This window comes from Sceloporus occidentalis, unplaced genomic scaffold (assembly GCF_023333645.1).
Source record: "Sceloporus occidentalis isolate IW3139 unplaced genomic scaffold, rSceOcc1.0.p SCAF_1, whole genome shotgun sequence".
NCBI lineage: Eukaryota > Metazoa > Chordata > Lepidosauria > Squamata > Phrynosomatidae > Sceloporus > Sceloporus occidentalis.
The window spans coordinates 57,851,006-57,871,661 of record NW_028316981.1 but is presented as its reverse complement, the minus strand read 5'-3'; the positions used below and the strand labels follow the sequence as shown (position 1 = coordinate 57,871,661).

The 20,656-nt window shown below is 39.3% G+C and overlaps 1 protein-coding gene across 1 annotated transcript in view; it reads right to left on the bottom strand.

Moving 5' to 3' along the window:
• DNAH12 (dynein axonemal heavy chain 12) overlaps nt 1-20,656 on the bottom strand; it is a 149,404-nt gene that overhangs the window by 69,846 nt on the left and 58,902 nt on the right. The window contains exons 32-41 of the mRNA XM_089522232.1: nt 18,934-19,074; nt 18,322-18,405; nt 18,044-18,232; nt 17,020-17,139; nt 16,562-16,750; nt 9,950-10,101; nt 5,410-5,548; nt 2,956-3,122; nt 2,402-2,657; nt 320-619 (exon numbers count right to left, since the gene is read on the bottom strand). Of these exons, the coding sequence (XP_089378358.1) occupies nt 320-619; nt 2,402-2,657; nt 2,956-3,122; nt 5,410-5,548; nt 9,950-10,101; nt 16,562-16,750; nt 17,020-17,139; nt 18,044-18,232; nt 18,322-18,405; nt 18,934-19,074 (1,737 nt within the window). The remainder of the gene's footprint in view (nt 1-319; nt 620-2,401; nt 2,658-2,955; nt 3,123-5,409; nt 5,549-9,949; nt 10,102-16,561; nt 16,751-17,019; nt 17,140-18,043; nt 18,233-18,321; nt 18,406-18,933; nt 19,075-20,656) is intronic.

Below are 20,656 nucleotides of genomic sequence, written 5' to 3'. Positions count from 1 at the left end.
TGAGCTCCTACCAAAGAAAGGTGGCTCAGCTCTAGAATGTTCGGAATGGTTTTCACAGGCAATGGAAAATTTCATATCCATTCCCTTCTCCTTTTGTGTCGTGTCTTTTTAGATTGCAAGCCTGAGGGCAGAGAACCGTCTATTATCCCCTCTGTTGTAAGCCACCCGGATTCCCAGTGATTGGGCAGCATATAAATAATCCTATTATATCTATGAGTTACACAGACACAAGAAAGAAGAGATGGGTATGAATACTGTGGGGATGGGAAAAAGAGAGTGAGAGAGTACATTGTGTTAAAATGAATAAATTAATACTAACAGGTGCATTTTGTTTTCTCAGATGTTCAAATACTGAATCAAATGATTCTTTGAAATGTTCTTTCACAATCTGTTTTGTTAGTTTGAACAACCAGGCTCTATCGATGTCATCTACAAGGCGATCATAAAATACTCGAAATACTTCATGCACGAAGAGACGAATCATTGTATGCTTGCTTATAACTGAATCCTTCTTAATGAGCAGACAGCCTAGGACAACTCGAGAAAAATCCCGCAGATTAAACGTATAATGTGATTTAGCAGGTGTTGGCAATAGGTTGTCCATGGCTTTCTTATACACCTTGAAGATTGAAAAGCAAAGAAACAAAATAAAAGCATTCAAATTACAGTTTACATATTTAGAGCACTTAGGAGTTTTGTACCCTTTTGGTTCAGTATATGTTGAATAATTCCTTTGAAAACGGTAGAATGTGCATGATCCTATCTCTGCAGTCACTCAGTACAATGAGTTAAAATAGATGGAAGCATTTCAGAAGACTGAATGCTTAGTAAGTGTATCTGATTCATGAAATATCTACCTTTCACTGCCACAGCTCAATGTTATGGAATCCTGGGATTTATAATTTGTTGCAGCACCAGTGTTCTGGTGAAGGCTAAATGTCTCACAAAACTACAGTTCCCAGAATTCCATAGCACTGAGCTATGGAAATTAAAGTTTATAAAACTGGATTATTTCTATGGTGTAGATGCAGCCTTAGAGAGCTTTTATATTGTGAGAAAGGCAGGATATAAGAAAATATTAATGTCAATAATAATAATAATAATAATAATAATTTTACAGTTATGTCATAAGGTTAGCCAAGTATCCTTTGACTGGAACATCAACATCTATATAAAATAGATTTTTTTCAAAAAAATTGATTGCTTCAGATGGTCAGTTTAAGCATTCAGACATCCATAACCACAGGCAGGAGAAGGCAGCTTTACACCGCTTTTTCCTGCATGTCTGTTTCAGGCCCTAGTTATATCTGTTGCTTATCTCTCAAATACTTTTTGCTTTTGCATATTAAATAGTCATATGACTCCTGAGTAGTATGAATAACATGGCTGTGAAACTGTTTCCTAGGCAATAATAGGAATGGGTCTTTGTTTACTGGTTTGTTTACCTAGGAATCACTGTTTTAAATATCTCTTACCTTTTCCTCTTGTTTTGTATATTTCTTCTTCTTTATGACAGTCTGTTAAATGTTCTTTTTTCCAAACCATATAGAACCCCCAACAACCGCATTGCCTACACTCATGCTGGCCCTGATGTGCACGGCCCAACCACATGGCATAGCATTAAGCTGCGCCGCTAGTTTGTGGTATTTTGTCCTCTCCTTACCATCCCTGTTCACTGGCACACAAACACACCACTGCCAGCGATCACCTCCTCCCTAGAAGCCATCCCTCTTCCGATCGGCCACACAGTTGCACATGCGAACCTCCAGCATTATAGGGCATCGGAGTATCCAATCATGCCCTCCCCATGTCCCTTTCAATCCATGCCCTCTCTGGTTTATGTATATTGTAGTTATATCCATTAGAGGTGTCACACTATCACTTTTAGGCACTGCTGCCCCAACACTTGGGTACAGAAGCTCTGTCCATTATTAATGTACTCTTGAATGTTTATATGCACAATTAGAGTTAGGGTTAGGGTTAGGATAAATTGCTTCTTTAGAATCGGTCTGGTGCAGGTACATTTATATGTATGGGTGAAGGTGAGCATTTTCCAGGAAAAGTTGGGAAAATTCAGCTTCTTTTTGCTCTGGTTCTTAGCCTTGGAGCACGGATTGGGCACAGTTTCTGCCTGGTTTTGAGGCGTGAATCATCTAAACATCCTGCCTCAAAACCGGGCGGAAACTGGTTTATTTGGTCCATATGTTTCAGGCCTAGACCTAATTACTCCCCAAATCCTTCACTTCAGAAGCTATTTATCTTCTAAATCAGCTTCATGCCTTTCACGTAATGTGCTTTAGGGGACAATCTGAACTGTCTTGAAAAACACCAGTATTGTTTGTCTATATAACAGAATTACTACAGAACTACTAGAAATGCAATGTGCATATTGGTGTCTTACCTCCATAGTGCCGCTGACAATTTGGTTCCCAATGGTAAAATATTCTGGGAGAAACTCATTTGCTCTTAGGTACAAAGACACAATAGTGGAGAAAATCCGGACCATGGTTTCATCACTAAAGGTATTAATGGTGCAAATATTGAAGTGTCTAAGAAAACGAGGAGTGACTGGATTTCTTCCACCACCTGGTGGACCCATGGCAGCCATTAATTGTATGTCAACAAGGACAATTTTATTTGTATCTTTCAGATCATACCTTCAAAACAAATGTGATATTTAGAAAAATATAAGCATAATAGTACAGAACCCTGGACTTAGACTTAATTCTGAAGATCAGTAATATCAAGTCAATAAATTATTTTTGTCCTGCATTTGTAAACTCATGTTCAATTATGTACTAGATTGTTGAAAAGGTAACTGGAAAATTAAAATTTTCCTTTTAATAATATTATGAAAATAAATGACTTTTAAAAATTCAACGTCAAAATTAAATGTGCTGACAAGATTTGATCACATACGTATCTATTCTACTTAATGGAGTCTTGAATAGTTACCAGATTCCATGGTCAAAAAACTGTCTTAAAAGTTCAATAGGAGGCTGAGCTCCATATTGCTCCAATGCAGGCATATTCATATCATCTACAAAGATGATACATTTCTTTCCCATAGGTGGTCCAAATATTCCTTTCCGTCTTTTGTCCAGCCTGGCCATGATAATATTCTAAAACATAAATGCAGAACATTTTTCTTGTTAAGACTTGATTGATTGATTGATTGAAATTTTATTTATATACCGCCGTTCCTATGATCACGGCGGTTTACAAACAGAATAAGATACAATACAATACAGGTTATAAATATAATATAATAAAAAAATCCCCGTGTCTCCGGATGATCTCTCCCAGTGGCTTCATGTAAATGTTAAATAGCATAGGGGACAAAATCGCTCCCTGAGGGACCCCAGATGTAAGGACCCTCCTATCGGAGCGACAGTCCCCCAGCTCCACCATCTGGAATCTGCCTGAGAGGTAGGAACGGAACCACTGCAAAGCAGTGCCTCCGATGCCCAACTCCCCCAGGCGATCCAGAAGGATACCATGGTCGATGGTATCGAAGGCCGCAGAGATGTCCAAAAGCACTAACAGGGACACGCTACCCCTGTCCATGCCCAGACGGAGGTCATCGACTAAGGCGACCATGGCAGTCTCAACCCCAAAGCCCGTCCGGAAGCCGGTTTGAAATGGGTCCAGATAATCCGTATCTTCCAAGACCCTCTGTAGCTGGGAGACAACCGCTCTCTCGATCACCTTCCCTAAAAATGGCAGCAGAGATACAGGCCGATAATTGTTTCGAATTAGGGGGTCAAGGGAGGGCTTCTTTAGTAAAGGTTTTACGATGGCCGTTTTGAGATTAGATGGAAAAAGGCCCTCCCTGAAGGATGAATTGATAATACGACGCAACATTTCTGTTGTCGCTGTTCCCCCTTGAACTGCCAGCCAAGAAGGACAGGGATCAAGAGAGCAGGTCGTCTTCCTAACGCTACTAAGGATCCTGTCCACATCCTCGGTACTAACAGACTCAAACTGATCCAGTACAACTGAGTCCACGGAAGCTCTGGACGCCTCTACTCTCGATTCTGAACTAATAACAGCGTCGAAATCGGCTCTTAGCCGAGAGATTTTATCCGCGAAGAAGTTGTTAAACTTGTCACAGCAGGCTTTAGATGATACCAATAGTGGGTTCAGGGGGGGAGCCGATTGAGTAAGCTCTCTCACAACCCTGAATAGCTCTGCCGGACGCGACTCCGCGGATGCAATTCGTGCAGCATAGAACGAATTCTTAGCTGCACCAATTGCCACTCCATAATCCTTCAAAAGAGACTCGAGGAGTGTCTTGTCGGATAAGCGCCAATGTCTCCGCCATTTTCGCTCTAGTCGTTGCACAGCCCGCTTCATTGCCCTGAGATCTTCCGTATACCAGGGCTTTTTATTGGAAGCAGGCCGGAAAGGACACTTGGGAGCGATACTGTGTATAGCCCTGGAGAGCACAGTATCCCAGGTGTTAGTCAGGGCATCAACAGAATCGCCGTCAGCTCCAATCAGATAGCCCTCTAAGGCTTCCTGGAACCTATTGGGTTCCATCAGCCTTCGAGGGTGGACCATTCTAATAATAATAATAATAATTCTAATTCTGCTCATGAGAAGAAAAATGCATAACAATATTGTATGGGCTGTTGGTCTTTGATGTGAATTCTAAACTACACCTGCAGAGACTTGAAACACAGCCGAATAGGAGGCAACATGGATGCCATCAAGCCCAAAAGTCTCTGAATTTTGTGAGCAATACAAGAGGGTGATCAATCAACAACTGAGTATATTGTGAAATGTGAGCTCGGTCCCATAAAAGAAAGAGTCTTTCCCCTCAAGAGTATACTACAGCCTAAATGAACTCCATCCTCTGTGCTGGAGTCAATTGGTACTTGTCCAGTTTGACCTGAAAAACACAACTGGTGAGCAGATGATGAGTGTAATACACGTCCTCTTGGATCTTCTCACAGGAGTGAGCCACCAACAGTTAATCATCTATATACAGAAGCACCTCAATGCTTTGCGTCCAGAGAAAGGTAATGAACAAAACCATGTCTTTTATAAAGACTATGGAAGATGCTGAGCTACAAAAGTTTTATGGGTAAGCTTACTTTTGATTCTGACTTCTAAGGATAATCCAACATAAACCCTTAAGATTTATCACATCCATCCTAATAGTGAAAGCCAACAGAATGATTGTTCATAAAGAGAAACTTCATTTGATAACTAAGACTTCTATACAGATTAAACTCCTTAGTAAAATTTTAATAAACTACTCCCCAGAAAACTTAGCACATTTATTCTGTATGAATTCTCCTCTATACTCAGGCTGAGAGAAATTGTCAACATAAGGGAAATATATAATTAATTCAATGTTTAATTAACAAAATACTTTATGTAGTTCTAATTTTTCTTACCAACCTGAGTTTGATTGGCACTGGTTCTAGCTGAAAAATTGACAAAGAATGGGAAGTAGAGGTCCTTTTCTAAATGATTCATTAGCTTGTCTTTCACATATACAGATTTCCCAGTACCTGTTGGTCCTACAAAAAGCAATGCTCTTGGAAAGAAACGAATATGTTTATATCAGATTATTATTAGTGAAGAGGCAAAGTTTGGAAATTATAAACAAATGAATATTAATGATTGCCAGGTTTTTACAGTGACTTATAAACATCTGATTGATTTATATCTTAATTATCTATCCACACAGCTGCAACATCTTGGCTATATAGTACTTGAAAATAATGATGATCCATAATCTTATGTACAACATATTATTATTATATAAACAGCAAGTACTTCAGAGTACTGTACATAACAATGGTTTATATACTGATGTGTGTAGTGGGGCTAGTGCAGAATGTTTCCACCCTCTTGTCATATCAGTTAATACAGAGTATAATGCGGATATCTTGACTTTTAAAGCCCTAAACTATGGTGTCCAAACTACTGCTCATCCCACACAACCATGTCCATCAATTACTATCTTCCCCAGAGCTCTTTCTCTAGGTGCCCCCAGCTCAGGAGTTTCGTAGCTGATTGGTCACCAAAGACAAAGCATTTTTTGATGAGGACACCCATGTAACAAAAACCCCTTCAGAACATTATTTTCTAGCTTTTAAGTGCATTTGAAATCCATTATGTTCTGGTTATAAACACTGGGCAGCAGTAATGGTGGTGGGTGACACTGGTGGAAGATCTGATCCTACAGAGACAAAAGCAGTGGCACCATAGCTAACAAATGTTAGTATTGCACAAACAGAGGCAAACGTGAGCCTCCTTACAAGAGCTTATCACCAAAAAAACCCTATGGTGAGACAAATCAAAATGAATTGAAAGGTAGGTCTAAGGCACAAACAGAGAGTCAAAAGGGAGACTAAGGGATGAAACAGACCGCGTGTTTGCGCCACCTTCTGGGCGGCTTGGGAGTGCAGTGTTTAAAATACTGCACGCCGCCAAAGCTTCATGAACCTGGCTTCCGGCCACGGCACAAGTGGAAAAGCCAGCTTTTTGCCACCCGAAAAAGGAGGAAAATGTTTATGCATTAACCACAGATGCAAAGGAAGAAGAAATTGAGAGATTCGCTGAAGGAGTCCAGGAAGAAATTGACAACACTCCCAAACAGGATTGATTGCTAATAATAGGCTACTGGAATGCTATAGTAGGACGCAAAGAAGAATCAAAAACTGTAAGTAGATTGCAACTAGGAACAAGAAATGAAGCAGTAGATGACTGATAAAAATTTTGTGAGGCCCACAATCTATTTCCTGCAAATACTTTCTTTATATAACCAAAGAGAAGACTATTATACATGGACAACACTAGATGGTTAATACAAAAATCAGAGAGATTACATAATTGGAAGTAAAAGGTGGAGAAGCTCCATTCTTGCAGCCTAGACCACATGTTGACTATGGCACAGATCATGTGATATTTATATCAAAAATAAGAGTAAAACTCTAGAAAAACACAAAATCAGTCATCATTCCAAAATATGATCTGAACAACATTGCAACAGAATTTACAGAAAATGTTAAAAATAGATTGAGAGATTGGATTTACTGTGAAGATTCATTCAGGATGGCAGAAGTTTGGGTTCTCCCCGTGCATCAGCTGGTATTGCAAGAATCCACGTTCTTTTTTTCTCCCCCCCCCCCCCCCCCGCCATCATTCTGGCAGTTACTGCTGTTGGATTCCTGCCCTCCTCAGCCAGTTTGATTATCCACCCCAACCCTCGGTCTATCTTTTAACCTAATCTTGGGTGGGTGTGGATTGATCTTCCCGCCATCCCTGAATGAATCTTCAAAGTAACTCTCATTCACAGTATGGCAGGAGGAGCAATCCACTATAATTGGGACACACCCAAGCCTTTTTCTCTGGGTGGGACTAATTTTGATAAACAACAGACTGCAACAACAATCGGAGGCCATCTATGAGACTTTAGAGTTTTGCTATTTTTTTTTTCTTTCTTGCCCTATTCTTGGCTTAATCATCTTTAGGGAAGCATCATTTGCCTTTTTATTTTCTAATTTCTCTGCTTCCCTATTGTTACTTTCTAATTTCTCTACTTCCCTATTGTTACTTTCATCTCTGTTAATAATGAGAAATCCCTCTTTATCCTTTTTGAATTAACATTCCTAATTAATACCAGTAATAAACTTAAGTTTGGCTGAGAAGTCAAACACGATTGGTCTGGTTGCAGGATTTTAAAAAACTGGCTGAGGAGGGCAGGAGCCCAACGGCAGTAACTGGTGGAATGATGTAAAAGGAAAAAAAAAAAAAAAGGGGGGGGGGAGAATGTGGACTCCTGCAATACAGGCTGACACATGCCGAGAACCCAATCGTAGTGGATTGCTCCTCCTGCCATACTGTGAATGGCATTGTTAAGCATAATTGACCAGGAACCAGAGGAATTATGGCCAGAAGCCAGGGACATAATCAAGGAAGAGTGCAGGAAAACACTACTGATGGCCAAAAAGAAAGAGAAGGAACAATAACAGACCAAACACTTCAAGCAGTAAAAGAAAGACAAGAAGCAAAAGTAAAGGGAGATAACAATAAAATCAGAACCATGAACACAACCGTTCAATGTCTAGTACATAAGGATAAAGAGATCAACCAAAATAATAAATGCAGAGAAATAGAAGATGATAACAACAAAGGATGAATGACAAGATCTCTTCAACAAGATCTGGAAACTCAAAGGGAAGTTCAAACCAAGGGTGAGGATGCTCTCTGATCATAAGATATATGATCAAGTATATATAAAAAGATGGTGGAAGAAGAGCTATATTAAAAGAGATGATAAAGTGACTGACACATGGACTGAAAAACCATACAATGAGGAACCCCAACTCTTAGAAAGTGACGTGGAAACTGCACTAAGAGAAATTGGGAAGAATAAATCACCAGAAACAGATGATGTCCCAATTAAACTGCTACAATCCATAAAGACAGAACTAACTCTGGTGTTAACTAAAATATGCAAACTAATATGGAAAACAAAACAATGGCCAACAGGTTGGAATCTATCAATATATATCCCCATTCACAAAAAAAGAAAAAAATGAGAGTAATAATACTGCAGCACCTATAGGACTACAGCATTAATTTCCTATACAATTTATGACAATTTATTCCAGCCATTAATTTATGGAAAATGAATTCATGGAAATTATCTAGGAAATTTATGGAAAAACTACTAAGGGAATTTAAAGAAAATGCAAAGGCAGGCTTACGGCTCAAACATGAAGAAAATAAAAATAATGACCATAGAGGATCTGCATAAATTCAACCTAGATAATGAGGAAATCAAAATAATAAAAGATTTCCTATAATTTGGATCAAATTGACTAGAACAAAGACTGCAGTCAATAAATCTGAAGAAGATTAGGAATGGGAAGAGCTATGAAAGAACTAGACAAGATCCTAATGTGTAACAATATACAACTGATATAAATCAGAAGATTAGGAATGGGAAGAAGAGCTATGAAAGAGCAAGAAAAGATCCTAATAAGTAACAATATATACCTGAGTACTAAAGTTAGAATCATCCCAGCTATTATATTCCCCATGTGAGAACAGGCAAGTGAAGAAAGTGGACAGGAAGAAAATAAACTCATTTAAGATGTGGTGTCAGAGAAGAGTGCTGAGGATCCTGTGGACAACCAAGAAGACAAACAAATGGGTCCTAGAACAGATCAAACCTGATCTCTCCCTGGAAGCCAAGGTGACAAAACTGAGGCTGCCGTACTTTGGCCACATCATGAGAAGTCATGACTCATTTGTAAAGACAATAATGCTAAGAAAGGTAGAGAGTAAAAGAAAGATAGAAAAACTGCATGACAGATGTCTGGATTCAATCAGGCAGGTAATAATGGGTCTGAATCTGCAGGACCTAAGTGGAGGATAGGGAGTCTTGGAGATGTTTCATCCACGGAGTAGCCATGAGTCACAGTTGACTCAAGGATAGTTAATAATATCAACATGTTCTTTTGGACACCTATGTTTTTGTGGTAGAAATTTTTCTTTACTAAGTAAGTGTTATTAACAACTAAGTATTGCCTATGGTGATGTTGATGGTTTCACTTATGATATGATAGAAATGAAATATGAGAAGTAGTGCCTAAAATACATAAAATTTGTTACACACCAAGTTCGATGAAAAGAGAGAAAATTACTAAAACACTATTCTTTCTGGGGGGAAAAAGATAAAGCTTGCCAACCAGTTTGGAATTTGGATGAGTAAATCTAAAATCTGAAATGCCGATTTAAGTATAAATAGCATATTACATCAGAATTGGTTCATAAATAAATTTACTTTCTTGAGCATAAAAATAATTATAATAATGCAGGAATCTGAAGTGTTTGTTTCAGGAGGCACCTAAAGCAGTTGACAAGTTAACTAAACCCAATGGTCTTACTAGATATCACACTTAAGAGAAGCAGTTTTTCTTACTTTCCATGTTGAATGCACAAATCCATCAAGTAAGTATATCTGACTGTGTCCATTGTTGGAACAATAATGTCCTGAACCTTAATATTTTTATCACCAAGATGGATGGTTTTAAGATGTTCATTCCAATGAGCCCAACGACCTTTGCCTTTCATCTAAGAAGAAATGCAGAAACAGTTTTTGTGGGTGGGAGAAATGGTGCTGTTCATCAAAACTGTTTTCCTAAAACTTGATGTTTTTCACAATTAGCCATTTTTAAATATTTTATTTAGCAATAAATTTAAAATTATTACTGAAGCAATATTAATATTTTGTAATAAATTAAAATGTAAAATTATAACTGAAGCAATAATGTTCAAGTTACAAATATTAGAAAGATATGCCATAGTAATTGCTACATTAATATAAGCACTGCTAGATTTTCATAAAATAAAGCATTTTCTTTATTCCCTCATATGACAGAAAAAAGGAAGAAGTGTTTTCTTTCACTAATACTTCTTGAAAAACCAATGAGAAAGGAAAGAAAACCACACCACACTTTCTTTTCCAAAAAGAAAAAATACATGATATTTTCATTCACTAATTTTTTTCTGTAAAGCAAAAGAATGATGTAATGAAACTTCAGAAACTCAGGCGGGTTACAGACTGCCATTTAGTACGTAATGAATACGTACTAGGGTTAGGAAGGGGCGGTGCTTCCGCACCCCCCTAATCCTAGTACGTATTCTGTACGTACAATATGGCGGTGGCCGTTCCACACGGCCGCCGCCATATTTACGTATCGGACGCACGTCATAGAGGCGCCGCTTAAAGAAGCTCCATTTTGGAGCTTCTTTTTTGCTCCGTAACGGAGCCGCGCGGTTTGGCTGCAGCAGCTCCCTTACGGAGCAAACAGCGGCGGCGGCAGATCGCCGCAAAGTGGCGGTTTATAACCCGCCTCACTTTCTGGACAAGCAACTAATTTCCTTGGTAGAAAGGAAAGGAGAGAAGGTATCTCTTTTGCTAGCTAACTTTCTTAAAGAAAATGAGTGGCTGGTTCTCACCATGAAATGTCATTCTGGGATAGCATGAAGGAGTAATCCACCAACAATGACATGAAGGAGCCATCCACAAAAAATGGCCTTTAGTCCATGTGCCAACCAACAATGCAGAAACCAACATTCTTTTGAGTTATGCTCATTAGGACTGTCCAGTACTGTCCTGCCTACCCTAAACAATGTCCTCAAACTCAGAATACCCTATTAATCACCACCTTTTCTTTCTTCTTCTTCTATTATTATTTCTTCCTACCATTGCAAAATGAGAATTCATACCACCCATTTTCAGGATGGCATGGAGGAGCAATCCATCAGCAATGGGATTTAACCAAGCCCCTGTTTTTCAGGTAGGTCACCTCAACTCTCAATGCACCATTGCTTGCAACACCGTTCTACTGTATGCTGCCCGTGCTGACTTGAATTCGTCTAATTTATAATGTCTTATAAAAGTTGTCTGCTCCGACCATCCAGCTGCATTACATATGTCCTCCAAAAATGTTGACACAGTATATATTATGGTAGTCGACACTGACCTTGTTAAATGAGGCCATACATTCTGTGGTCTTGGCTGCTTTGCATATTTGTAACACAGAAAAGTGTATGCTTTAATCGATCTTGCTATCACCTAGACACGTTTTGACCTAATGCTCTTAGATTAAGTAACACAAACATGGATTCTGTATGTCTGAATGGTAATGTTCTCCCTAGATACATCTTCACCACCCTGCAAACCTCCAAAGTGTGCCATCTTCATTCTAATGTATGTTTTGGCTTTGGGTAGAAATTTGGTAAATAAATAGCCTCTGTAGCATACATTTTGGAAGAAATGCTTGATGCAGTAGTAACACCGTGTCCTCCTCAAACTTATACAACTTTGCATTCACTGACAATGCTGCTAACTCTGACATCCTACATGCTGGAGTAATTGCTGCCAGAAAAACTACCTGAAAAGATAACAATGGCCCAAAACAGATGAGCCAAAAGAAGTGGCTTCCGGCTGCTTCAGGGGCGTGGCATTCAGAAGACGCATGTCCCCCAAATGGCCAGAAGCTGCTTTGAGGCTGCCTTAGGTGGGCCTAAGCTGCGAGAAAAAGAAGCAGATTAAATCCACTCCTAGTGGCAGACCATTTGGGACTGTGGCAGCAGCCTGCTTTGAGAGCAGGCTGTGCAGTTGCCATGGTCCCAGGCTGATTGCAGGCTGACTGTAGCCAGATGCCACTCCTTGCCACCTGTTTGCTTCACCCCAATATCAAAGTAGCTTCGTTTAGTGGCTCAAAATGGGATCTAGTCAACTTACCCAGTGCTAGAGATAGATCCCATGTTGGAAATTTGCGAACTGTAGGAAAAGATTTTAAAGCTGCATCCTTTATATGTGTATGACTAGAAAGTGACTCCCCATCAACTTAATTACTGTAAACAAAGCTGACACCTGTCTCTTCAAAGTATTTAACCTTAGTCCTTTCCTCATGCCATCAACTGTAATATATGCTTAATTTGCACATGCCGAACTTGTAGAGAAAGCTTTATACACCAGTCCCTGAACACTCTATATTTTCTAAATCGAGCTTCGCTTTGAAGTTAGTATCATTTCAGTTACATTACTGGAATAAGTTTGGACCTTCACATATCATTTTTCAATGTTCATACAACCAGATGTAGCCCTCCTGGATCAGGAGGTAACTCTGGTCCTCGTCTGAGAAGATCTTTGTGACCTGGCAAAGTCAACAGCTGCTTTATTGATATCTGCAACAGCAATGGAAACCATGGTCACCTGTTATCAGTACTACTGATGCTTTCTCCTTTCGGATTTTTAAAAGAACTCTTTGAATGATTTTCATTAGTGGAAATGTGTAATGGCATCCTTTTCGACATAACACTGACAGAGCATTATTTGCTTCTGCACCTCCGCTTCCGCTTAAAGAACACAATCATCTTAACTGTGTACTTGCCAGAAGTGAATATGTCTATTTCAAAAGATCTGAATTTCTTGTCCTGCACTTTGAACCTTTCCAGATGTAACCTCCATTCCCCCAGATGTATCCAATTCCTGCTTAGGTAATCCACTTTTACATGTCAAGCCCCTTTCAGATAAACTGCCACCATATATTCCCCATTTCTTTCTGTCCAGCTGAACAGTTTGTTGGATTCTACTATCAGAGGCAGTGAATGCAACCCTCCTTTATTGCAAATGTAAGCTTTTACTGCCATGTTGTCAATGCAGAGTAATACATGCTGTCCCTTGGCATAATCTTCAAAATTTAATACAGCTAACCTTTGTTATTAATATCCACAGGAAAGCAAAAAACAACAACCTTCCCTCCATCAATGCTGCCTTTTTGTCAGTCTTGGGTCTGCCTCGCTTAGAGGCTGAAGATCCTTCTCAGCCTTGCCTCTGTAGGCTATGGTGGTTTTGACTATTGTTAAACGATGCATGGTCTTCCCCACTACGTCTGACAATATAAAAAATCTGTCTGTCTTCCAGATGCCCTTGCTTTACGAAAGAAATAACCACCTCTAAATGACCTGCCCTCAACTTTTCTTTTTGGAAGTGTGGGCATTACCTGCTTCTTTTCCTTTCTGTCAATCAAAACTTTCTATAACACCTGTTCTCCAAAAATCAATTATTCTGTATCCAAGATTAGAGCCATTATTGGCCCATCGGCCAAGGGAACTTGCAGAAATTCTGCCTCTTTTTTAACAAATAAGAATCTCTTTGTATTCAAGGGTGTGTTCCATACAGATTCTACTAGTTCCTTAAACATTTCTGGCATAGGCATTTCCACCCCTTGGGTTGTTTGCCACCTCCTGAACACTGTTGCTACCCTGCTTCCCTAACTTCTTTTGAATTCTGTTCCAACTCTTTCTAAACCGAAAGTCTGCCTTTGAATGCCCACTCTGAAATAACCTATTTGATGACACTTGTTTCTCTTCCTTTTCATTGGAGGAAATATGTCCATCTTTACTGTCCTCAACTACCATTACTTCTTCAAAGAAATCTGTCTGTTGTTCTGAATCATCCTCACTGTGTTTGCATCCTTTGAATGCTTTGATTTCTTTAAACATTTTTTAGATTTTAATCCCTGTGTTGCTTCAGTGTCATTATAATCAATATAATAAATCATGATGATAAATAAATAAATGAAATAAATAAATAAATAAAATGTATTTTCCTCTTCCTATATGTTGAACTATCATCTTGAGGCTGCATCTCTCTCTTTAATGTTTGAGTTGATATAGATTCAGAATGCCCTTGGTTAATTAATTCTTTGTCTTGCATTGCATTAAAACCACTCATCATAATCAATAAATTTAATTGAGTTTGCCAATTGTCTTGATTTAACCTTGCCAATTGGATTATAAAGCACTGCTCCTAATTCATTTGTGATTGTCTCTTTAATAATACTCCTAATGTCTGTCTGCACATAATATGTAGCATTCCATAGTGGCGCTTTACTACCAGTGGGCTGCTGTGCTTCAGGAATTGAATTCAACATTGGTGTTCAGAACCTTCTGGATGCTTGATCAGCACTTTTTTCATTAGTTGTTTACTGTTGTCTAATGAGCCTTGTGCCATTGTAGGCACATCCTCATAAATTCATTGCAAATACTTCCAGAAATCTGGCGTCATTGTAAGTGGAGTTTCAAGTGACTGCTGCCTTGATTCTTGATTTCTCTTAGTAACTGCTGACACATTGACCTGATTTTTTGTGATTGGTTGTTTCAGGTTGCTTGGTAACGAGGAAACCACTCCTCCCATATGGATTTTTCAATATGGCACCCTGAACTGGTCATTTAATATTTCAAAGGTATCGGGGACTGCTTCTTCGAATCCTGAGGGCAAATTTCTACTGTTTTTAAAGTGGTACTCTCCTCCTTTTTAACTTTTACTGTTTTCATCAACCTCTGATCTTTCTGATTTATATCCTGTACTATCTTGCTTCTATTCCTCCATAACTCTTATTTCCTCTCTTTCATTTTTACTCAATGTTAAAAATGGCGTTTTAAAATCTGTTTTCCCTTTGGATGTTGTTTCCCTGCCAGAGATATGCTGGGCAGCCGTCATCTGAGCATTTTTATTACTTGCCCTCTGGCCTCTCCCGATTAGCTAGGTCACTATCAGACAGAAGATAATGATTTTATTTCTTACTGCATTTGTTTTGTTTGTTTTTTTCTCACCCTCTTTCATTACTTGTACTCTGTTTTCTTTAACCTTCCCCTCAAATTGCTTAGAAAATACTGACTCAACATGAAAGGATTTTTTCCTTCTGGTTGGCAGGCAAGAGAATTAAAAACTGATTGGGAAGGGAAGGAGTCCTAATGGACACAACTGCGAAGAATGTTGGTCCGTTGGCACATGGGCTTAAACCCAGTGCTGGTGGATTGCTCTTCCATTCCAAGAATCTCATGCCTCACCACTAGAAAGTATATAGGGAAAGGAAGGGTTGCTAGTGACCACAAAGAATGGATTTGCCAATTAATACAAACTCTATTTTATTGACTACCTTTTGGGGTATTGAAGAATAAAATTCCTTATTATTTGTTGTACTTTTGGAAAATATATGATAAAGAAGTAATTCAAGAAATGACATGGTCTGAAAGCACATAATACAGGAAATGTACTGCAGTTAAGCAGTTCTGGATCTGATTAGTGTTTGAATGGGGACTCACAAGAAAACTATGTATACCATGGAAATCTGAACAATGATGGGACTTAACAACAACCATACAAATGCATAGCTTGTCTACTGGGGAGGGAACGATATATTAAAACATAGCTTTGTATGTTAACATTCTATTTGTATGCTGTCTCACTTGTTTTCAACAGTTACACTGTTGTTGTGCATCTTCAGATTTATGGCAACCCTAAGACAAACATATCCTGGGGCTTTGCCTTTGTTTTCCTCTGAAGCTGAGAGAGTGTGACTTGCTCAAGGACATCCAGTGTACTCTATGGCCCAGCGAGAGTCAAATATTGGTTTCTAGAGTCATAGAGGCCCGAGTTACTTAAGGGAACGCCTCTCCCTACACAATCTGCCCCGCACTCTTAGAACATCAGGGAAGAAACTATTGGAATACATGAAAACTAGACTAGTTACAACTTCCCATAAACCGTTTACAGCCGTGGCCCCTAAACTATGGAACAACTTACCAGAAGAGATCCGTTTTATTACCACATTAGAAGCTTTTAAGAAGGCACTTAAGACAGATCTCTTCCGGTGGCCTATCCATCCGACTTTATATAGCTGATTTTTAAGAACTTTCCTACTTCTGACTTGACAGCATGGGAAACAGATGATGATTTGGATATTTTAATGATTGGTAGCAGTATTGTTGGCTGTTTTATTGTTTTATTGCTGTACTATTGTTGTACTTTTAGATAATACTGTATTTTGTATTTTGCACTGTTGATTCTTTTGTTGTGATCCCGCCTCGATCCGTAGGGAGAGGCAGGAAATATAAATAAAATTTATTATTATTATAGTCTAATGTTCAAACCACTACACCATTCTGGCTCTCTCCAGTAGTTATATACATCTTAATTATAACATCCAATAATAATTCTGTAGTGAATACTTACCTCAAACATGTAATCATACACCAAGCCTTTCTCTTCAAATGGATGTTCCCATTTGCCCACAGATGCTGGTACTGGATGTTGGTCTAACTTCCCCGTGACAATATCCCTTATGAAACCATCAAACACAATCCGACCGTCACCATCACAGGTTGCACCAATGGACCAAATCAGGGAGAATGCAAAACAACCCTTCAAGAAACAACAAAAGCAGTTATTAAATAGTGTTTTCCTGGCATATGCTTATTGACCTATTATTTATTGTAATAGATAATTATGCCCCCACAGTAAATTTCATTTTGAAGCCTTTGGCGTGTATACTATCTTACAGTAATTTATAAACCAATTTCTGAACATTCATTTTTATTATTATTTTTAAAAAGCTAGCTCGGAAGAATAATTGTCCAAAAGAAATATAACCAATTAACTAAATTTCAAATATATATTCAATTCAGACCAACCGTAATCCACTTCTGGATGTTTTTATTGCTAGGATCCTTTTGCACAGTGTCACAAAGCAACATTTCCAAAAGCTGAGTGAGAGATACCACATTATTGCTATTACTTGTTGGAACTAACTCCTGCAAGAGGAAGAGGGGGGGAAAATAAAAGTATATGTATGTCCATGATGGATACAGAGATACAAATTTCATAAATATTTATATTCGTTTTACCTTACCAAAGTAATTTTACCTTTAAATTTTTTATTTCAATTATCAATATAAACCTGTAAGAAATTCTAGTAATTCCTTAGGAGAGAATGGTCTTTGTTTCATATAGAAACTAGCTTCATAGGTTCATTCCAGCACATATTCCTTTCCTTGTAAAATTTACATTATTATACTGATTAAAGTATAGTATGCTTTGTGTAGACCAGAATATCACAATAACATTTAAAAGTTCTGGATACAGAAAGTAAATTCACATCTGCTTTAATGCACAGCTTGAGTTCAAGTCTGCATATACAATGGGAACTTCCCATCATCTCCTTTGATAGGAAATATCCTCTACACTTTGAGGGGATATTTTTAAAAGTCCCAGCCAACAGAAACAGTTCAAAACGATATGATGGCTGATTGTGCTAAAAGCTCTGAAAACTACTAGGATACCATTCCCCACATCCATTCCTCAGTACAAGTCAGCTACAAGGGTAACCAAGATCTCTGTTCCAAATCCAGGCTCAGAGATTGATTGCAATGGATCTAAATAATAAAGGTCCTCCTGCTCTAGGAGCTCTTTTAAACTGTTAGGACCCTGTGTCTTTGTGAGAGATTCTCTGCTTCTGATAGCCACATTATGAGCCCAGCCCTGGCAGATTTCATTAACCATGCTGGACATGGATCTAATGAATATGCATTTGCTCTCACTTCATGCAGCCTGTCCACATCCTCAATCTGTACAAGCTGAAAAGTAGCCATGTTTGAACCAGACACTGCCTTTATCCACTTTTGCTAGATATATTATTTGAGAAAAGTCCCAAATTACTTTGCATTTTTTCTGACGTATTCTTAATGCAGGTGGAATAAACCAGTTGAAAAGATCACTCAAAAGTTCTTGATACTCCTTCTCCTCCAAGGGTTCAGGAAGTTTGTTCAACCAAGATGTTACAAGTGGCTTCCAGCCCAGTTGTAAAGGCTCCAAGTAGATCATTCCACAACGACTGACTGTAGCAGGCTATAGCAGAATAATAAACATATTCTTAAATTTTCATAATATCTCCCATTATAATTCCAGTAAAATAGCTGAACTTTGATTTAACTTACTGAAGCCTGAGAGAGGTCCATAGTTTCAAAGATCAGACTCATCTGAGGTGACATCTGGATGATTTCGCCACTCATCAAACAAAGCTAAAAAAACACCCAGTTTTATACAGATTATTTTATATTTTTGTAAATGTTATAATAAAACAAATCTGTTATAACTATTCATCAGAACTAGCCCAGTTGTTTAACCTCAGCATGAAATGAGTGAGGTGGGGATATTTTACTGGAAAATTTGGAGAATCCAGCCTCAAAAATATTGATATGAAAAAATGATTTCACATATCTGAAAACTTAAGCACAAACACAAAAAATGAAATAAATGACTACAGTATGAGAATCAAGAGCACCAGACACCAGCTCCCGCCTCTACCAGATGCTTCTGAAAAACATGCCTCCAAACAAAAAACAAAACTCTGGCCAATTGCACACAACACACAATCTGTTACTATTTATCAATTTAATTAAACTTTGAGATGATATGGTTACCTTACACATCTGGCATTTTAGATTTAGGTTCATGAATGCATTTTCAACAAGTTTTATTTCTGATTACAGCAAATTATTTCAACAATGTTGCAACTGCTTTTAGTCACATATTCACTTAGATATTACCTTTTTGTTGTCATCCAACACAGTGTTCATGCTCTCTATCCAAAGCGTATCAATAGGACCATCAAAAATAACCCATTTACGGTCAGGTGTGTCAGTTAAAGCAAATTCCCGAAATGTGTTCGCTACTATACCATCTGTCCACTAAAATCAGAAAAGACTTTTTAAAATCAGAACTAAGCAATCTGTATTTGAATATGTTCTCTTATACAGACAGACAAATTCATCCTGCAAATGTTTTCGTGGACATACATTGAATAAGTAAAGTATTATTGATTGATTGATTGATTGATTGATTTAATTTATATCTCGTCTTTCTCCCTGAAGGGACCCAAGGTGGCTTACAATAACAATTCTAAAAACATACTGCAATAAAACTATTAAAACATCAGCTAAAAACAATATAAAATTACCAACATTAAAAGCACAATAAAATCACAACCCATCCCATATAAAACCCATCCCATGACTAGACATTAAAAGCCTGCCTGAACAGAGCCATTTTTCCCTGCCAACGAAAGGCAAGCAAGGAGGGGGCCAGCCTTGCTTCTCATGGAAGGGCATTCCAGAGGGCGGAAGCAGCCACTGAGGAGGCTCTCTCTTGTGTCCTCACCAGGCGAGCTTGTGATGGTGGAGGGAGCGAGAGAAAGCCTTCCCCGGAAGATCTTAGGGCTCTAGCATGTTTGTTCAGGGAGATACGATCTCTCAAATAATCTGGACCTAAGCCGTCATAAATCAGAACTAGCACTTTGAATTGTGCCCAGAAACGAACCTGTAGCCAGTGCAGCTGTTTCAGCAAGGAAGTTATGTGGTCCCTATAACTGGCCCCAGTCAGCATTCTGGCAGTGGCATTTTGCACATGCTGAAATTTCTGAACAGTTCCAAAGGATGCCCTATGTAGAGGGTAATGCAGAAGTCCAAACGGGATGTAATCCAGGCATGTGTCACTGTAGCCAGATCTGACGTCTCAAGGAATGGGCGCAGCTGCCGCACAAGTTTTAACTATGCAAATGCACTCCTGGCCACTGCTGAAACCTGGGAATCCAGGCTCAGAGTGGAGTTCAGGAGCACACCCAGGCTGTGAGCGTGAGATTTCAGGGTGAGCGTAACCCTGTCCAGCACAGGCAAGGCAAATTCCCTGATCTGCCTTACGACTGACCAGGAGAACCTCTGTCTTGTCTGGATTAAGTATCAATTTGTTTGCCCTCATCCAGTCCATTACTGACTGTAGACATTGGTTCAGCATAGAGATAGTTTCCTTGGAATCAGATGGAGAGGAAAGATAGAGTTGGGTGTCATCTGCATACTGGTGACACCTCACCCCAAAACTCCGGATGACCTCTCCCAGTGGTTTCATGTAGATGTTAAATAACATGGGGGACAAAGCAGAACCGCCACAGGCCAGCGGCCAAGGAGTCGAACTGAAGTCACCCAACACTAGGGTTCCCAAATCCTGGGAACTCACGGGACTATCCCGCTTTCTGGGAGGCGGGCATGGTCCCATGCCGCTCTCCCTCAGTTCCCAGGACAGACAAGGCCTTCTCTAGAGGCGGAGGAGCGTCCTTTGCCTCTGAGAAGGTCTTGCCGCCAAGCTGGGCTCGGCGCTTCGGCCTGGGCCTCCCCACGGCTGGAGGATGCCCAGGCCGAAGCGTGAAGCGTTGTGTGGCCTCCGCCAGCCCCAGGGAGGCCTCGGAGGTGGCGGCGCACTCGGCCCTTCGGCCCGGGC